Source organism: Typopeltis vanoorti, chromosome 3 (genome assembly GCF_054136105.1).
Source record: "Typopeltis vanoorti isolate ZY-2024b chromosome 3, IOZ_Tvanoo_1.0, whole genome shotgun sequence".
Classification (NCBI taxonomy): domain Eukaryota; kingdom Metazoa; phylum Arthropoda; class Arachnida; order Uropygi; family Thelyphonidae; genus Typopeltis; species Typopeltis vanoorti.
In genome coordinates, this window is record NC_143551.1 from 172,413,401 (window position 1) to 172,431,861 (window position 18,461).

At 38.8% G+C, this 18,461-nt stretch overlaps 1 protein-coding gene across 5 annotated transcripts in view; it reads left to right on the top strand.

Moving 5' to 3' along the window:
* Positions 1-18,461, top strand: part of LOC150108743 (twitchin-like) — a 2,666,638-nt gene that overhangs the window by 1,255,793 nt on the left and 1,392,384 nt on the right. For all 5 annotated transcript variants that reach the window (XM_090390962.1, XM_090390961.1, XM_090390964.1 and 2 more), the window contains 2 exons: positions 191-472; positions 7,100-7,303. In XM_090390962.1, coding sequence (XP_090247088.1) covers positions 191-472; positions 7,100-7,303 — 486 coding nt within the window. The remainder of the gene's footprint in view (positions 1-190; positions 473-7,099; positions 7,304-18,461) is intronic.

Genomic DNA, 18,461 nt, shown 5'->3' on the forward strand with positions numbered 1-18,461 from the left:
CTCTTTTTTTAAAAAAATAACAATAGTATGTGATGTGCTTTAGCAGAATTTATCCTCATTCATCTTACAAACGATACAAAAATATGATGTATCATTATATACATTATATATATATAACGTATTTAATGTATATATTATATATATATATTATATATATATATTATATATAATTTTTATTTATTTTTTTAAGTGGCTCCAAAAATTGATCGTAACTCACTTAAAGATGTTGTGGTCCATGCTGGACAGACTGTCAAGTTTGATGTTCGTGTCATTGGTGAGCCTCCACCTAAAAAGATATGGAGCTTCAATGAAACTGTGTTGAAAGAAGGAGAAAAAGTCAGTTTGGAGATGGAATCCTACAGGACAAAGTTAACAGTTTCTGCATGCGAGAGAAAGGACACTGGCGTATACCTAATCAGGGCAGAAAACAACTCTGGCTTTGATGAAGCTTCTGTTTGTTTAACAGTTTTAGGTTAGTTTTTCAATTCTCTTTTTGAACATATATTAATAAATACTTATATATAAAGTATTTTGCATATTATATAATACTGAATAATAATCATGAACTCTAAGTGACAATATTTCATTAAATTCAGAATTTGGAATTTTTAGGTGCTTTATAGTCAAAACATTTGTTTACTAGATACAGTACTAACTGGAAATGTTCAAAGTATGTGAGAAAAAAAAAGGTCATTGTATGGCTATAGATATATAGAGAGAAAAAATAGAGAAAAAAATGAATTATTTTATTCTTTTGGAATAAACTTATCTGAGTTCATTCTCCCAGAGATTTTAATTGCCATAACCAACTCCTTTTCTATGAGCTGTTATTACTATTCATTGTCATAGTTTATTGACAATATGATACAATGTGAAAAGGGAAAAGAGATGTATATTAAAAATTAAATATTGCAGATTATGGTCTTCCAAGTCTCTCTATCTTGAGCTAACTGGTAGATGTCAGATGGAGTTTTACAGTTCAGCCTACTGATGGTTTCACATATGTATTGCCAAAATTGTTTAGATGGTTTTCCTCTACTGTGATTGCCATCTTCTGGTTGGTACAAGATGAGAGATTCCAAAAAGGGTGAGACTTCAGGATGTCTGAGCTGATGCCCACGCCATCTGAGTTGTAGTTTTTTGACTATATTGATAAGTGGTTCTTGCTTAGCCAGATTTAGCACAGTAGAGTTAGTGACACGGTCCATCCAAGTGTATCCAAGGATCAGTCTGAGACATGTAGTTGTTACTATTAAAAAATAAAAAAATAAAACTAAACATATCTCCTTCTTATGCTGCTATTATTATTGTTATTGCTTACATGGCTTACAGAGTGGTCTCTGGTTCTTTAATTTTTTCACTCTCACCTTCTACTCTTTTTATCCCCTCTCTTTTAATCCAACAAAATTTCCCTGCTATCTTAAACATCTCTATTATCACCTTTTTTTCTTCTATCTACTAAACTCTGAACTCTGTAATTTTCTTTCCTTTAATCTCTCTCTCTCTCCATAGTCAACATGCTATAGTCTTGATAGTCTCTCTGTCACTTATCTGTGGAATCTGAGCACAGTAGTCCAAGTGTGGTCTGCCCAGTGCTTTATACAATGCCACAACCATTACCTTAACCCTGCATGTCAGTATACTCCTTATCAGTGTGATGTTCAGTCTTTGTAAAAGTGCCCTCTAAACTTATTATTATTATTCAGGCCTCCATGGAGTCAAAAGACTCATTGTGGGAGGTCCTTTCTAAGAAACACAAGTCTATCAAGACTCATTGAGGGAAGTCCCTCCTAGGAAACACAAAGTCTATCATACCACTCCTTAAACGCATTGACCGTTCTCGCTCTCACCACTCTATCAGACACTGCATTCCATGGTTCAACTATCCTCCATGCAAAGAAACCACTCCTCATCCTCTTTCTCATAGTCTCCTTTCAAAACTTCCAGGGATGGCCCGTTGTCATGACTCCTTCCTGCTGTTCAACCAAGCGAAAGAACTCCCCAGTGTCAACCCTGTAACCACCTCTCAACAGTTTAAAAGTCTCAATCGTCTGTTGTAACTTTTTAAGATATCTTAAGATATTAAGGTACTTATATCTTAAGATCTTAATACACCTTTATATCTCTGCATTCCAAAATGTAACACCTTGTACTTATTAATATTAAAACTAGAACCTCACTCATTTCTCCAAGCTAAAAGTCTATTTGTATCTTCTTGAAGCAAATTAACATAAGCAATGCTCCTTATAATTCTCCCCAACTTTGCATCATCAGCAAACAACTGAGGATCCATATTAAATATAATATAAAAGCAGTGGTGTAGCTAGAGCTTTTGCCACCCCTATCAATACACCCCAAAAATACTGCAGAAAGTCAAAATGACATATAGGGAAATAAATTAAAACACTATGTTTATTTTTGAAGTAAAACTTTAATTTCAACATTGTAAAATGTTATTTTTCTTGCTTTTCCGTTAGCATAATCATCAATGACAAATGTTGAAGTCTGTTTTATCACTACTCAGTTGCTGTTCTATAGACAGTATGGCAAGATTTCTTAAAAGCAAAGTGTTGCCCAGGGCGGACCACCCTCTCTGCCTCCTCCCCAACTACAACACTGTATACATGCAAGTTAAACAGCAGAAGTGCAAGAACAGAACCCTTGGGAATGCCACCTGGTTTTCCTCCTTTTTTTGAGACACTGCTCCATCATACACAACTTGCTGTTATCATTCAGAGGGCCACTGTCCAATCTATTTAACCTATATACTAGCTTTACAAACCTCTACAGCTTGTACACCAATCTATTATGCGGTAATCTAGCACATGCTTTTGCAAAGTCCTAGAATATCATTGCTATATGAATCTCCTTTACCTATTGCATGTTACCTTATCATTAAATGCCATCCAAGTTGAACATTAAAAAAAAATTAAATAAAAAAATCAGCATGCAACAGGATGGTGTGACAGATCACTGAGAATCGGAATATCCATACAGTATCTGTGGACTTCGAGCTCAATCCTAACAAGACAAAGATTACGGTACTCAAAGGAAATATAGACAGGGAAGCTCTTGAGGAACAAATGTACTTTAACGTAGAAAGAATTGAGGAAATTAGCAAGTTTGAGTACCTGGATCCATTATTAATGTGAAGAATTGCTGTTCAGAAGACATCAGAGGAATGGCTAAAACAACAGTCAGAGACTTGTCTAAAATCTGGAAGGATGAATCTATCTCCATGAGAACAAAGTTGAGGACTTTGGATGCAGTCATTTTTCTAGCAGCAGCTTATCCATGTGAGACTTAGAAACTAAAGAAGTCAACTGCTTTTGAGATGTGATGTTATTATTATTATTCTGGCCTCTATGGAGTCAAAAGACTCATTGTGGGAGGTCCTTCCTAGAAAACACAAAGTCTATCATATCACTCCTTGAACTCATTGACTGTTCGTGCTCTCACCACTCTATCAGGCAATGCATTCCATGGTTCAACCACCTTCCATGTAAAGAAACCACTCCTCACCCTCTTGCTCACAGCTTCCTTTCATAACTTCCAGGGGATGGCCCCTTATCCTCACTCCTTCCCCTTGTTTCAACAGTGAAAGAATTCCCCAGTGTCAACCCTGTAACTACCTCTCAAAAGTTGAAAAGCCTCAATCATATCACCTCTCCTTCTATCTACCAAACTCTGCAGTCCACATTCCCTCAGCTGATCCTCATAACCAATATTGTATAGTCCTCAAAACCATCTTTGTTACCCCCCCCTCTATACCCTTTCCACAGATAATTTATCCCTTTCAAATTCTGGGGACCAAATTTGAGAACAATAATCCAAGTGTGGTCTGATCAGGGTTTTATAGAATGGAATGATAACTGTTTTATCTCTGCAGGTCAGCGTACTTTTCATTATTGCAGCAATCCTCTGTGTTACCTTCACCACCTTTGCAATATGTTCCCTGAATTTCTGGTTTCTATCAATCATCATCCCCAGATCTCTTGTCTCCCCTACTTCCTCCAGTACAGCTCCTCCAACAGAGTATGTTGCCTCCCATTGTATATGAGGCAGTAGGTCAGACTTCAAGACTTTACATTTTGCTGCATTAAACTGATATCCCCATGCATTTTCCCATCTTTCCAGTTTATTCAAATCCTCTTGCAGGGCTGCCACATCTGCACTGTTACTAGTAACCCTTCCTAGCTTCACATCATCTGCAAACAATTGAATATCCCCCTGCAATCCAATGATAATGTCATTGATATAAAGGCTAAAGAATACGGTTGCAGTACTGAGCCCTGTGGGATGCCACTTGTAACCTTCTGCCTCCTTGATATGGCCCCACCATACACAACTTTAGGTGTTCAATCTCATCTGCCATATGCTTCATTTTTATCAACTCCTACCTTAGTTCTTCCACTGCATTCCTTTACTAATGGCATTGCTAGCTCCCATTCCAAAATGCTCCAAACTATAATTGCATATGCTTATACTTTTCTTCTTTTCATTCACGCTGATAGTCCACAAATATTTTGCATTTTTTGATGAATACATAAAGCAATTCTCTCATTGCATTGTATAAGCAAATCCAGGAAAAAACTTGACCATGCTGAAGCTTTCCATACTGCTGACGTGTTTCTTATGGATGTCATTTTCAAAATGCAGTGCAGCAAGAACACAAACAAACTAACTAAATTAGAATTAGAAGCACTACTGAAGCAAGGTTGCACGTTAGAGGGAAAAAAAACATAATTATAAAAAAAAAGCTACACTTAGCCATTTAAAACACTGGGGCAATTCGTGATAAAGGTGGACTAAGCTCTCATCACTACTTGTCTTAATATCTCCCATAATGCAAAGCACATCTCCTTGTGGATATGTAGTGGATATGTTGCGGATATGTAGTGGTAGTGGCCCTTCCCTTAATGCTATGCATTAAGGGAAGGGCCACTACCCAGACCTATTTCTACCTTTATTGAGGTCTCGTCAGGGGGAGCCAGACCCAGAGGTGGTGATACTAACGTGGAAGTAATGGAGAAGTTATATTTACCTATACGAGTTGCCAAAAGGTGTCTCAACTTATTATTAAATTACTCTGGATTTAAAGAAAGATGCTGGAAGTTTTTTTTCACTTGGTTAGACTATAATATTTATTGAGGTCTTGTCTGTGGGAGCCAGACGAGACCTCGAGAAGTTCGAAACTGGTCTGGGCAGTGGCCCTTCCCATAATGCATAGCATTATACATATCTGCAAGGAGATGTGCTTTGCATTATGGAAGATACTAAGACAAGTAGTGATGAGAGCTTGGTCAACCTTTACCACGAGTTGCCTCAGTCCTGAAGATACTTCAGGTAGAAACTTTGTTTGCTTACACTTGGATAAAGGATAAAAGTAAATTTATTATAGTCTAACCAAGTGGGAAAAAGCATTTCAGCCGCTTATTTTTATAAACACAACTATTTTGAGTGTATATAAATATATATGCCAATCGACCAACCTTTGCTAGCAAATGTTGATTGATTGGTAGAGCCTCTGCTACTAATGGCTCACACAAAAGTTAAGCAAGTTTGAGCATGGTTAGTAGTTGGAAGAGGTTCAATTGTTTGATGTTGTTGGCACACTCTCCCTCGATGAGTCTTTGGACTCCCCGGAGGTGTCAAATAATAATAATAATAATAATAATAATAATAATAATATATATATTAATAACTGTAATTCACAGTCGAATATTATAACTTTATAGAGTGTCTCAATGTTAGTTTCAGTGTCTTTTAATATCTTTCTATGTTCTTAACGCCTGATGAAGTCAATCTCGACGAAACATGTTGCGTTTTCAAATAAATCTCATTTTGTTATAATTCTCGGATTTTAAGTCAGTTAATATTGAAAATGAATATATATATATATTTGGGTGTATATCTATCTATCTATTTCTTTTTTTTTTTTTTTAATTTACAGCCATTAAGAATTGTTTTGACATGATACATTAAAATCTGACACATATGTGTAAGAACATAACAATTACTATAGGACAATATTATCTATTTACGTGAGGTTGACAGCTGATTAATATTCTCACTGTTAAGCACAAAAAAATCTTTCTTCCCGCTCTCCTTGGGGATGGATGATGTCACTTCTACGCTGGAAAGTGGACTATGATGCAGTCACCCTGCTCAGCCAGGAGTTGATTCCGTGGATTCCAGTCTTGGTGGAAAAGGTCTAAGGTGTTGTTTTGCCTGTGGTGGTGATGCTCATGTAGGATCTGACTTCTCACCGTTTGTTTGAAGGCTGTAAGGAGTTGGTCAGCTGCCTCTCTCTGTGAAGTTGCTGTGTTGTCTGGTCTTGTATGTCTGAGATAGAAGCTGTATATTACTGCTTTCGCAGTGATGAAGAGGTAATTGTAGAATGAATGATTATTTGACCTGCATGGACAAGATTGAAATACATCTCTTCTGTATGAAGACTACCACAGGTGAGAGTTGCAGTTTCCCGAGACAAACTGATTAATTGGCTGTTGACTGGGCATTCCAAGTAGATATGCCGGACTGTTCCTGATCGGTAGCAGAACAGGCAGTTATCTGAGAAATCTGAGTTAAATTTTTGTAATATAGTTTCAGTGGGTAATACATTGTGCCACATTCTCCAGTGAATATCTGTGTCGGGTTTGATGGCTCTTGTGCGATATGGTAGGTCCCATTGAAATGGTGTTTGGTGGGACGATGCAGGATTTTCCAATAAAGTGCTTTAGTTCGACTGTTGTATTAGAGTGCTGTATATTTTGTTGGTGTTGTTGGGTGTAAGTTTCTCCAATGAATTATTAGTTTTTATCAAAAAAATAGGCATCGGATTGGAGTTTGGTGGGCTAAGCCCCCTCTTCTGTTATGCTATCAGGCATAGCAGCTTGAAAACTTAACAGTGTGTATCTGCTCAGCCTGATTCTCGTATTCCAGGTTTTCGAGCGATTTTGGAAAGCGCCAGGTGAAGCTTGGAGAAAGAATGTCAAAAAATATATATATCTTTCTATTTCTATCTATCTACCTATATATATTTATTTATTTATTTATTATGCATATTTTGATTATTTCTTTATTTAATTGTTTTCAGATAAACCTGGACCTCCTATGAAGCCATTGGATGTATCAAATATACATGCAGAAGGATGCAAGCTACGATGGAATCCTCCTGAAGATGATGGTGGAGTTCCTGTTGAGCATTATGCTGTTGAAAAAATGGATACTTCAACTGGTCGATGGGTCCCAGTTGGAAGAAGTATCAGACCAGAAATGGATGTTTCAAATCTTGAGCCAGGTAAAAATTACATGCTTTTGTTTGTTTGAAAGGACTTTGTATTGATATTCGTAATATATATTATTATTATTATTATTATTATTATTATTATTATTATTATTATTTCGGGCTACTCCAGGGAGTCCTTAGACTCATCGAGGGAGGCCCTAAACTCCATGTCCACACAACTATTTGACATTCTCACAGTATCTATCATATCTTGCTTTGAACTCGCTCACTGTCATAGCACCCACAACTGACTCAGGCAGCTTATTCCACTCATTTACCACTCTAAAAGTAAAGAACCCAGCTCTAATACCTGTGCTAACCACACTCTTGCCCAGTTTCCATATGTGTCCCCTAGTTCTCCCACCACCAGTTCTGATCTCAAAAATATCCTCTGAATTAATCTTATTGAATCCTTTTAGCAATTGATTCAGATAAGTTTTTACTAGGAATAATTAAGTATATATGCGTAATTGTTTGAGTAAGAGCGGCTGTAAACATTGTACGCTACCGGTATTATTAGTGTGGGTTTTTTTCTTGTCTAAACTAAATTACGAAATCGTTATTATTAGACGTAGTAACCGGCAGAGAGAAAAAAAATGGCGGCGGCATTGTCATTCCATCATTTGAATGTAGATTTCAGTCGTTTCGTTAAGTGTGAGGTCTGTTATATGTATTCCTTCGATTACATAAATGATTTGTGGATGTTTAGTGCGGATGGAAGAAGGGTGTGTGCGAAGTGTGACCTGAACGAAGAACTAATGAATGCGAATATGAAATTGATGACAGAAAGTGCTAGTACCGATTGTATCGCGATTGCACGTTTGAAAGAAAAGGATGGTGAGCAAGAGAAGCGAAAAAATGTTAAAAAATCAGGAAAAAAGAAAAAGAGCGATTTGACAACCGTAACGGATGTTAAAAGGGACGAAAGTGAGGTGGAAAGAAACGAAATTGAGAGAACGAATGAAAGTAGAACTTGCGTAATGCAGAAATCGCAAGTAAAAAAAATCGAAAGAATAAATGATGGCGAAAGTTCGACGCATGTTGGACTGAAAGTACTGAAACAAAGAAAGATGAATGACAGTAAAAGTGAGAAGAATGATAGCGAACGTTGGACGCATGTTAGTCCGAAAGTACGGAAACAAAGAAAGATAAATGAGAGTGAAAGTGAGAAGAATGATAGTGAAAATTGGACGTATGTTGGACCGAAAGTACGGAAACAAAGAAGGATGAATGAGAGGGAATGTGAGAAGAGGGGGTCGAGAGTTAGAAAGTTAGAAAGATTTAATGATAGAGAGAATGTGTCGCGAGGTTCGGAAAGTGAATTAGATTGGATGAGGCAAGAAATGAAATGGATGCGGAATGAAATTAAGAGAATTCAGGTCAAAACTATTAAAATAAATCATGATGGCATGAAAGAGTTAACGAAAGATGAGGGAGTGGCGTTGTATGGCGACTCCATTATTAAAGGTGTGCTAGAGGATAAAATGCACAAGGTATGTTTTCCAGGTGGTAAAATAAGTAGAGTGATTGAGGCATTGGATATGAGGCGGGAGCGAGCAAAAGAGTTAATTGTATTAATTGGTACAAATGATTTGAGAGAGAACAAAGAGCATGTCAAAATGAATGTCAAGAGACTGCTTGGAAAGATAAAAGAGAATAGTGTGACAGGAAGGGTGGTCAGTGTGTTGCCTAGGTATGATTGTGGTGAAATGAGGCGGAGAGCAAGGATTATGAATGGTATTCTGGCTGAAATGTGTGAGGAGACGAGAGTACAGTTTGTTAATGTGTGGAATGAGTTTGAGGGATGAAGTGAGCTGTATGGGAGCGATGGACTGCATTTGAGTGGTTATGGTGTGAGTCGCTTGGAGAGACTGCTGCTGGAAGGTAGAGAAGTGAATGGAGAAAATGAATCAGATCGAGAGGGGAGTGATGTGGAAGAGCAGGAGAGTAAGACAGGAGAGATTGAAGAAGTGGAAATCAATGGAGAGGTGAGTGGTATGAGTATAGAAAATGAGAGAATGGGTGTGCAAGAGGAGCAGGGAAACGGGGAGGCTCAGGGTGGACAGGGATACACAGCGTGAGAAAGGTGGATGCTCCAAGAGGTGAGAGCATGTGTAGGCAGGAAAGTAACGGGATGACCAGGGATCAAGAGGAAACAGATGTTGTTGCAAAGGGTTCTAAAATGAAGAAGCAGAAAGAGAAATGGCCCCAGTCCAGCATGGAGAGAGCACGTCGAGTGAATGGTATCAGTGGAACTAGCTGTAGATCCAGAAATGAGTTGTTGTGTTTGTATACCAATGCTAGAAGCATAAGAAACAAGGCGGATGAAATGGTTGACTAATTGTGTCTGTGTACCCAGAGATTGTTGGAATAAGTGAGACATGGTTAGATGAGGACGACATCCTGACAGGAATAGAGATGGAAAGGTATGATGTGTTTCGTGAGGATAGAAGGGATAAAAAGGGAGGGGGAGTGCTATTGATGATAGAGAAAGAGTTATGTCCATACAAGGAAGAGATGCAAGAGGGAAATAGGGCCAGTGGTTTTGAGGCAGTATGGTGTGAGATAGAGGTGAATAGAATCAAATACTTGGTGGGATGTTGTTATAGACCTGGTAATGTGGATGGTGGTGATAGTGAAATGTATAGTCAAATAAGCCAAGCAAATAAGAAGAGGGTGATCATTATGGGTGATTTTAATTATGGCAATATAGACTGGAATGAAGAGATAGCGACTGGAAGTAAAGAAAATGAGTTTCTTGAGTTTTTGAGGGATAACTACCTTAGACAGTATGTAACAGAGGGCACACGAGGATTAAGGGTCTTGGATTTGGTCATCTCATCGGAGGATGTAATTATAAATGAGGTGTCAAATCATCCACCAATTGGTGAAAGTGACCATGAGGTGATTACTTGGGTGGTTGCCAGCAGTGCAAGGACCCCTGTGAAAAAAGGGTATATGTGAAACTACAAGGGGGGTGATTATGAAGAGCTCAGGAGACAGCTTGCAGATGTAGCATGGAATGAGGAGTTAGCTGGAAAAGAGATCAATGCACTTTGGGGGATTTTCAAAAACTATTTAGTAGATGCAATGTCTAAATGTATACTACGGGTGAGAAGGTTAAATAAGGTAGGTGTGAGATGGATGAATAAAGAGATTAAGCATGCAATACAGAAAAAAAAGGCATTGTGGAGACAGCATAAGAGAAGTGGAAGTAACCAATTTCATGAGGTCTACAAAGACCAGGCAAGGAGGGTGACTTGGTTGGTGAGAGTAGCTAAAGAGAGGTATGAACAGCAGTTAGCTAATGAAGCCAAAAAGAATCCTAGGGAGTTCTTTCGATATGTAGCCAGCAAAAGAAAGAATGATTATGGAAGGATGACATTGATTGGAGGAAATGGTATAAAGACAGCTGTTGCAGAATGTGTTGTGGAGATACTTAATGAGCAATTCATAAAGATCTTTCAATCTTGTGAATGTGACTTCATGGAGAGATTAAGAGCAGTTGATGATGGGGAGGAGAGACTGACTGTAAGTGAGCAAGAGGTGTTTGGGGAGTTGAGTAAACTAGATGTAAATAAGGCTGTGGGACTTGATAATATATCACCACATATTCTGAAGGAGTGTAGTAGAGAGTTGACACCTGCCTTGTCATATTTTTTTAATACGAGTTTTGCACTTGGTCAAGTTCCTAAAGAGTGGAAGGAGGGCAAGATTGTGCCACTTCATAAAGGAGGTGATCGAACTCAAGCATCAAATTATAGGCCTATCTGTGTGTCAGGTGTTGTGGTTAAGTTGTTGGAGAAGCTTGTGAGAACTAGGATACAGAGTTGGGTTGACAACAATGGTATAATCTTTGATGGACAGCATGGATTTGCTAAAGGGAGGTCATGTTTTAGTAATCTACTTACTTATTACAATAAAGTGACTGCTTCCTTGGACAGAGGAGAAGGATACACAGTAATATACTTGGATTTCGCAAAAGCTTTTGATAGAGTACCTCATGATAAGTTGACAGTCAAACTAGAGCAGATGGGGTTGGATATTAGATTAGTGCATTGGATTGGAGACTGGCTATCTGATAGGTATCAACAATTTGTGTATGGGGGTGCAATATCCAGGAAAAGGAAAGTCACTAGTGGAGTGCCTCAGGGGTCTGTTTTAGGGCCATTACTATTTAACTTATATATTAATGATATTGGTGAAGATTTGGATGGAGATATTCAGTTGTTTGCAGATGATGCAAAGTTGGGTCGAACCATAAAGAGTAGTGAAGATGTTGTGGCCTTGCAAGGAGACTTGAATAAATTGAGTGATTGGGCAAGCAAATGGGGATGTGAGTTCAATGTTGCAAAATGTAAGGTTTTAAAATTTGGAAAACAAAGATGAGATGCAGAATTTATGCTTGGTGAGAATATATTGTTGGAAGTAGAGGAAATAAGAGATCTGGGGGTGATAGTGGATAAGGATCTAAAATTTAGGGGACACATCGCCAAAATTGTGAAGACAACACAAAGACTTCTGGGAATGATGCGGAGGACACTGACATGTAGAAGTAGGGAGATACTTGTTCCAATGTATAAGGCTTTGATTAGGTCACACTTGGACTATTGTGCCCAGATTTGGTCACCGGGTTTTCAGAAGGATGAAGAGATGTTGGAAAGGGTCCAAAGGCGAATGACTAAGGTAGTTTCTGACCTCTGGAATGTTGAGTATGAGGAAAGATTGAAAAGATGTAATTTGCAGAGTCTCGTGGAGAGAAGGAAGAGGGGAGATATGATAGAGACCTACAAGTTGGTAAGGGGTTGTTATAGGATCAATGGTGGAGAAGTTCTACAGAGAATAGTGGAAGATCAGGGGAGAACCAGAGGTCATCCCTGGAAACTGTATAAGGAGGGTGTGAGTAAGGGAGTGAGAGGCAGGTTTTTTTCGTGCAGAGTTGTGAGTGATTGGAATGCCCTGCCTGAGAGCGTGGTGTCTGCAAGTAGTTTGAATGTGTTTAAGACACGGTATGATGAGATGTGTGTGTAAGATAAAAGGACCTCCTAGATGAGTCTTTGACTCCATGAGGTCTTGTTTTAATAATAATAATAATAATAATAATCATATCTCCCCTTTTCTGCCTATCAACTAGTTTCTGCAACCCGCAAATCTTCAACCTGTTCTCATATGGTTCATTTCATAGTCCTGCTATCATCTTAGTCACTCGCCTCGGGATCCTTTCCACCTCCTCCCCATCAAGAAGGAACCAAGGTGACCAAATCTGGGCACAGTAGTCGAGATGAGGTCTTATCAGGGCTCAGTACAGAGGTACAATAACTTGCTTATCTCTGCTCGTCGAGGTATTTTTCAACAACCAAGTGAGTTGATGAGCTGTTTTAGCTACTTTTTGCAATGTGCCCCCTAAACTTCATCTTCCTATCCACCAACACTCCCAAGTCCCTGGCCTAATCAATCTCTTGGAGTATAGTTCCACCAATGTGGTATACTGCTGCCAATCTTTTCACTCCAAAATGCATAACCTTACATTTTGTCACATTAAATTGATATCCATTCTCCTTAGCCCAGAACTCCAATCTATGTAAGTCATCTTGCAAGACTTTGACATCTTGTGCATTCACTATCACCCTACCCAACATTGCATCATCAGCAAACAAATGAACTGTTCCACTTAGATCCTTCCCTATATTGTTAATGAACAGATTAAACAGCAGTGGTCCAAGAACAGAACCCTGCAGCACACCACTAGTCACAGGACGTCTTTTGGACTCCACTCCTGAATAAACTACTCTTTGATATCTCTCCATCAACCACCCACCTATCCATCTCACCAACCCTATATCCATTCCCATATGTTGCAGCTTACGGATTAGAATTCCATGTGGTATATCCTGTGAAACGCTTTTGCCAAGTCCAGCAGTATCACTGTAAACCCATTTCCCTTATCCAGTTCTGCTGTCACCTTGTTATAAAACTTGAGCAAGTTACTGAGGCATGATCTACCCTTCACAAAGCCATGCTGTCCCCTGTACAGTATCTCAATTTCCTCAATCCATTCCTGTATTTTTCCCTTGACTACTTTCTCCAAGACCTTGACAATGACTCCTGATATGCTGATCGGTCGGTAATTTGCCACCATAGTCTTGGATCCTCCTTTATGCAGTGAAACTATTTTCCCCTCTTTCCACGCCTTCGGGACTAAACCAGACCAGAGACTCAGAGTAAACAACACGGTCAAGGGCACTGATAATTCCTTTGCCGCTTCACGCAAGACCCGTGCTGGTATACCATCCAATCCTACAGATGTATTCACATTAAGGTTCTGTAATAGACTATTCACTTCCTCTTCATTCATCACAATTCCCCTATAAACTAATGGTTCCTTCATTTTTTCAATGTCACCACCTGGATGATATACTTTTGCAAAGTGCGCGCTCAGTAACTCCACTATATCGACTGGTTCAGTGACCTCCTTACCATCGTCATTCCTTAAAATCATTTTGCCATGTGCAGTTTTTTCCTTGCTTGCAGCATATTGAAAGAACTGTTTGGGATTCTCTTTTGCTTGCATAGCTAGTTTCTTTTCATAATCCGCTTATGCTTTTTTTACCACACTCGTTACCTTTCTGGCCTGTACTTTATACCGTTCATGTGCCTGCAGGTCACCCCTTTCTTTAAATTCCCTCCACAGTTGTTTCTTTTCTTGCAGCTCAAGCTTAATGGTGTTATTCATCCATTTAACCCCTACTTGTTTTACTATTCGGACCCTAGGTATACAATCAGCCATTACCTCTTGTAAATGCTCCTTGACCACTTCCCATGCTCTATCGACGTCCAGCCATTACAGTTGTACATGCCATGGCACTGATCCAAGCAATCTCCTAAGCTTGTCATACTTGCCAGCACGGTAATTCCACATATACCCTGTCTTAATCGAAAATTCCACACCTTTAGCCACTTCCCAGGTCAAGACCTTATGATCACTCTCACCAATAGGTGGCAACATGGTCATATTCATTACAGTCAAATTCTCAGATGCTATTACCAGGTCAAGCACTCTCACACCCCTAGTATTTTCAATTACATGCTGTCTCAGATAGTTATCCCTTAATAATTGAATAAAATCCATTTCCTTCCTCACATGTGTCCTCTCCTCCTTCCAATCAATGTTACCATAGTTGAAATCCCCCATAATAATTACCCTCCTTCCACTCATTTCCTCAATTTGTTTATGCATACTATCTCCACCATCTATTCCATCACCTGGTCTATAGCAGCACCCAACTGTATATTTTATTCTGCCAGTCTCAATCTCACACCAAATAGCCTCAGATGAGCTCCTTTCACTATCCTGCAATACAACTTCAATTCTCCTTGGCTGCAGTTCATCAGCTATCATCAATAACACCCCTCCCCCCCATTTTATTCTCTCTGTCCCTCCTAAACACACTATAACCTACACATTCTATCAAACTAACTATATCATCTTCCGTCAGCCATATTTCACTAATGCCAATAAGCTGCAGTCAGGAAGAGCCAATCAAGGCCAAAAATTCTTCCTTCTTGTTCCTAATACTCCTGGCATTAGTATACTTGAAATGCAGTGAACCCTTTTTCCCACCCCTATCTTGATGCGTTATTCTAAATGTCCCATTCCCATTTTTTAGTAATTAGTGCTGGCTCATTTACATTATATTCATTTCTACACTGAACTGTCTCACTGGAGTTTGCATATCCACTCTCCCCCCCTTCTTGGTAGTTCTAGTTTCCCTGGTTCTGTATATCCATTTTCACTTCATTCAGCAGCACTTTTTCCAGTCTCCGCACACCAAGTCCATTCAAATGCAGGCCATCCATCTTGTATAAGTCCTTTCGTCCATCAAACTCATTCCACACATCCACATATTCCACACCACACCGTCTGCATAACCTGCGCATAATGTCATTTGCGATTATGGCCATCCTTCTAAACTCCTCTCTGTCATACTGCAGCAAAACTCACCATTTTAACTCTGTCATCTTTTCTTTCGCTACCTTTAACAATACTTTCAAGTCCTCTCTCATAAAAAATTTATCACCTTTCAATTCATTCGTACCTGCCACAATTATTAATTCTTTCACCCTCTGTTTTTGCACTCTAATACTCTCACTTACACCCTTAAATTTTGCACCCGGTAAGTACGATTTAGTTACACTCCCATCTATCACTCCTCTTAATAACGAGTCACCATACAACACTCTTTCCTTCCTTTCAGAAACTCTCCCTCTCTTATGCTGTTTATATACATTAGCCGAATAACTCTGGAAAGAGTTTTGCAGGCGCTCTAATTGCCACTGCGCATTTTGTATCATTGCGCGTAACCTAGCGATCTCACTTCCTACAAATAATTCCTCATTTTTTTATCATTCAAACCATTTTCTCTTTCTGTATAGTTGCCCTCACTCTTTCTTAGATCAGCGCTCACATTGCCATCTTGTACATCGCAATTCCCAATCAAGCCACTATTTTCACTCTCATTCTGGCTTTCTTGAACCATAACTGTCTCGCAACCTGACACATACTTCAACTCCTCACTTTGCTTACACTTTCTGCACATTCTCCCACCACTATCACTTTCAATCCAAACTCCAGCCTCATTCGGGAATGCATACATTCCACACACATCACATTGGACAAATTCTATCACATTATAGTTTTTGAAAAATGCGTCGTATTTTTGGACGCCATTATCTTACATCACATTGGCGCCATATTCAAATCTATGAAACGTATCGTTAAATACTGAATTAAATAACGGAATGCACACCAAAATCACCCGGACACAACAAGCTACCAAAATTAGACACTATTATGTTATGATTTTAACCTATATTCTAATTTTCATTCAAAATTGTACTTAGCTTTCGGGAGCTCCCTGAAAATACGACCGACTGTCTGGCCCTCTAGCGGCCAACATGAGATTCTATATATATATATATATATGTATATATATATATATATATATATATATATATATATATATATATATATATATATATATATATATATATATATATAGCATCCTATATATATATATAGGATGACCTAGACCCTATATATATGTAAATTAGTTTTTTTACCTTGGGTAATGTATATTAGGGTTACTAAGTAATTTTATAAACTTAGTTATTTTACTCCTAATCCCAAGTAAGCAAACAGTTAAGTTTGCATCTGAATGTAGTTCAAGTCTAAAGGTGATGCAATCCATAGTAAAGGTGGGAAAAGCTCTGATCACTGTTCTTAGTATTTTCCATAATGTAAAGCACATCTCACTAAGAGATGTATACTGCAATACATTATGGGTGGGGTCACTACCCAAACCAGTTTCAACTGGTCTGGGTAGTGACCCCACAAACTCATCTCAAACATACATCTCACAAACTCTTAGTGAGATGTGCTTTACCTTATGGAAAATACTAAGAATAGTGATCAGAGCTTTTCCCACCTTTACTATGAGTTGCACCACTTTTAGACTTGAACTACATTCAGGTGCAAACTTAACTGTTTGCTTACTTGGGATTAGGAGTAAAATAATTAAGTTTATAAAATTACTTAGTAACCCTAATATACATTACCCAAGGTAAAAAAACTAATTTACATCTATATCTCCTCCAGAGATTTTTATTAAAAATAATAACACCTTGTTGCAACCTGTATAGGTAAAGTTGATAAGGCTCTGTATTACCAAAACTAGGTATTTAGATTAGATATGGAGGAAAAAAGATGGCGGCTCATGTGTTAGTGTTTAGTGTCGTGTATTATTGATGATGAATTGTGAATTTGATTGATGATATGTTTTTAGCGATTTATATTTATGCTTATTCATTAGTAATAGTAGTTAATTGCTTGCTACCATAAACAGTCACTTTATTTTCCATAGTGCTTTATCCAGGTAAGTCATTTGTAATTACAAGGGTGATACGCTAGGCCTACAGCCGCTATTATCGCCTTTGTTTGTTTCTTATAGTGACATTTTATTGCTGGTAGACACCTAAAAGTGTCTACGGGATTTGCTAGTGGACCCTCAAAAGTCCATAGGGTTATCTTTACCTGCTCGGGACACCTGAAAAATCTCTACTCTTTTTCCATCTGTGCCTTGAAATGGCAAAACTTGTGAATGAAACCAAATTCGAGGAAGTATACAAGGAATTCCTCAGACTGGGAAAGCTGCTGAGTGATAATTGGCCGGGAAAAGTGAAATTGTATGACACGTTTCCCCCCAAATGCATCTCAGACGTTGTCGCTGAAGATCATTTAGAATCGGTGCCTTCTACTCCTTCAGACTTTGTAGAAGTGCACACACACAAAAAGTGAAAAACAACAGATGAACCGCACAATGACAATACTGAAATGGAACAGGATTCTCAGGGTTCGGACGCCGCTATTTCTCACAAAGAAAAGGTGCCTCCGATCATCCTTAGAGAAAAGCATAAGTGGGCAACTTTAAGATCCACAATGTCCAGTTTGCATATTGGCTTCATTAAGGCCAAAAACATGGATGAAGGCATAAAGATCCAGCCAGCAACAGTGACAGACTATAGAAGGTTGACCAAAGAACTGGACGACAGAGGCATCCAGTATCATACCTTTGCGCTCAGCTCCGAAAAAAACTTAAAAGTAGTCCTTTGTGGTGTCTGTGAAGACATTGACACAGCAGAAATAGCTGCTGACCTAAATTCTCAGGATCTGCCTCCAGTCAAAGTCAGCAGAATGTACAAAGCAGACAAGACTCCCATGCCATTAGTCCTTGTTGAGATTCATAAAATATACAAGGATATTTACAACTTAAAAACAGTCTGTGGTCTCATCGTCACACCGGAACCACTCCGTAAAAGATCATCTTCTGGGCAGTGCCACAGGTGCCAGAAGTTTCGCCATGCTCAGAATCTATGCAGAGCAGAATATAGATGTTTAAAATGTGGAAACAGCCACCCAACCAATACCTGCACAAAACCGAGGACTACCTCGGCCAAATGTGCCAACTGCAGTGGCCCTCATCCTGTGAACTACAAAGGATGTACTCAGCACCCAAAGTACAGATGGATGGAGGCAATCAATCAGCCCTCCTCCTTCAGTACAAGAACACCAGAGGCCCAGACATCAAAACCGGAGACTCAGCGGCCACAGTCG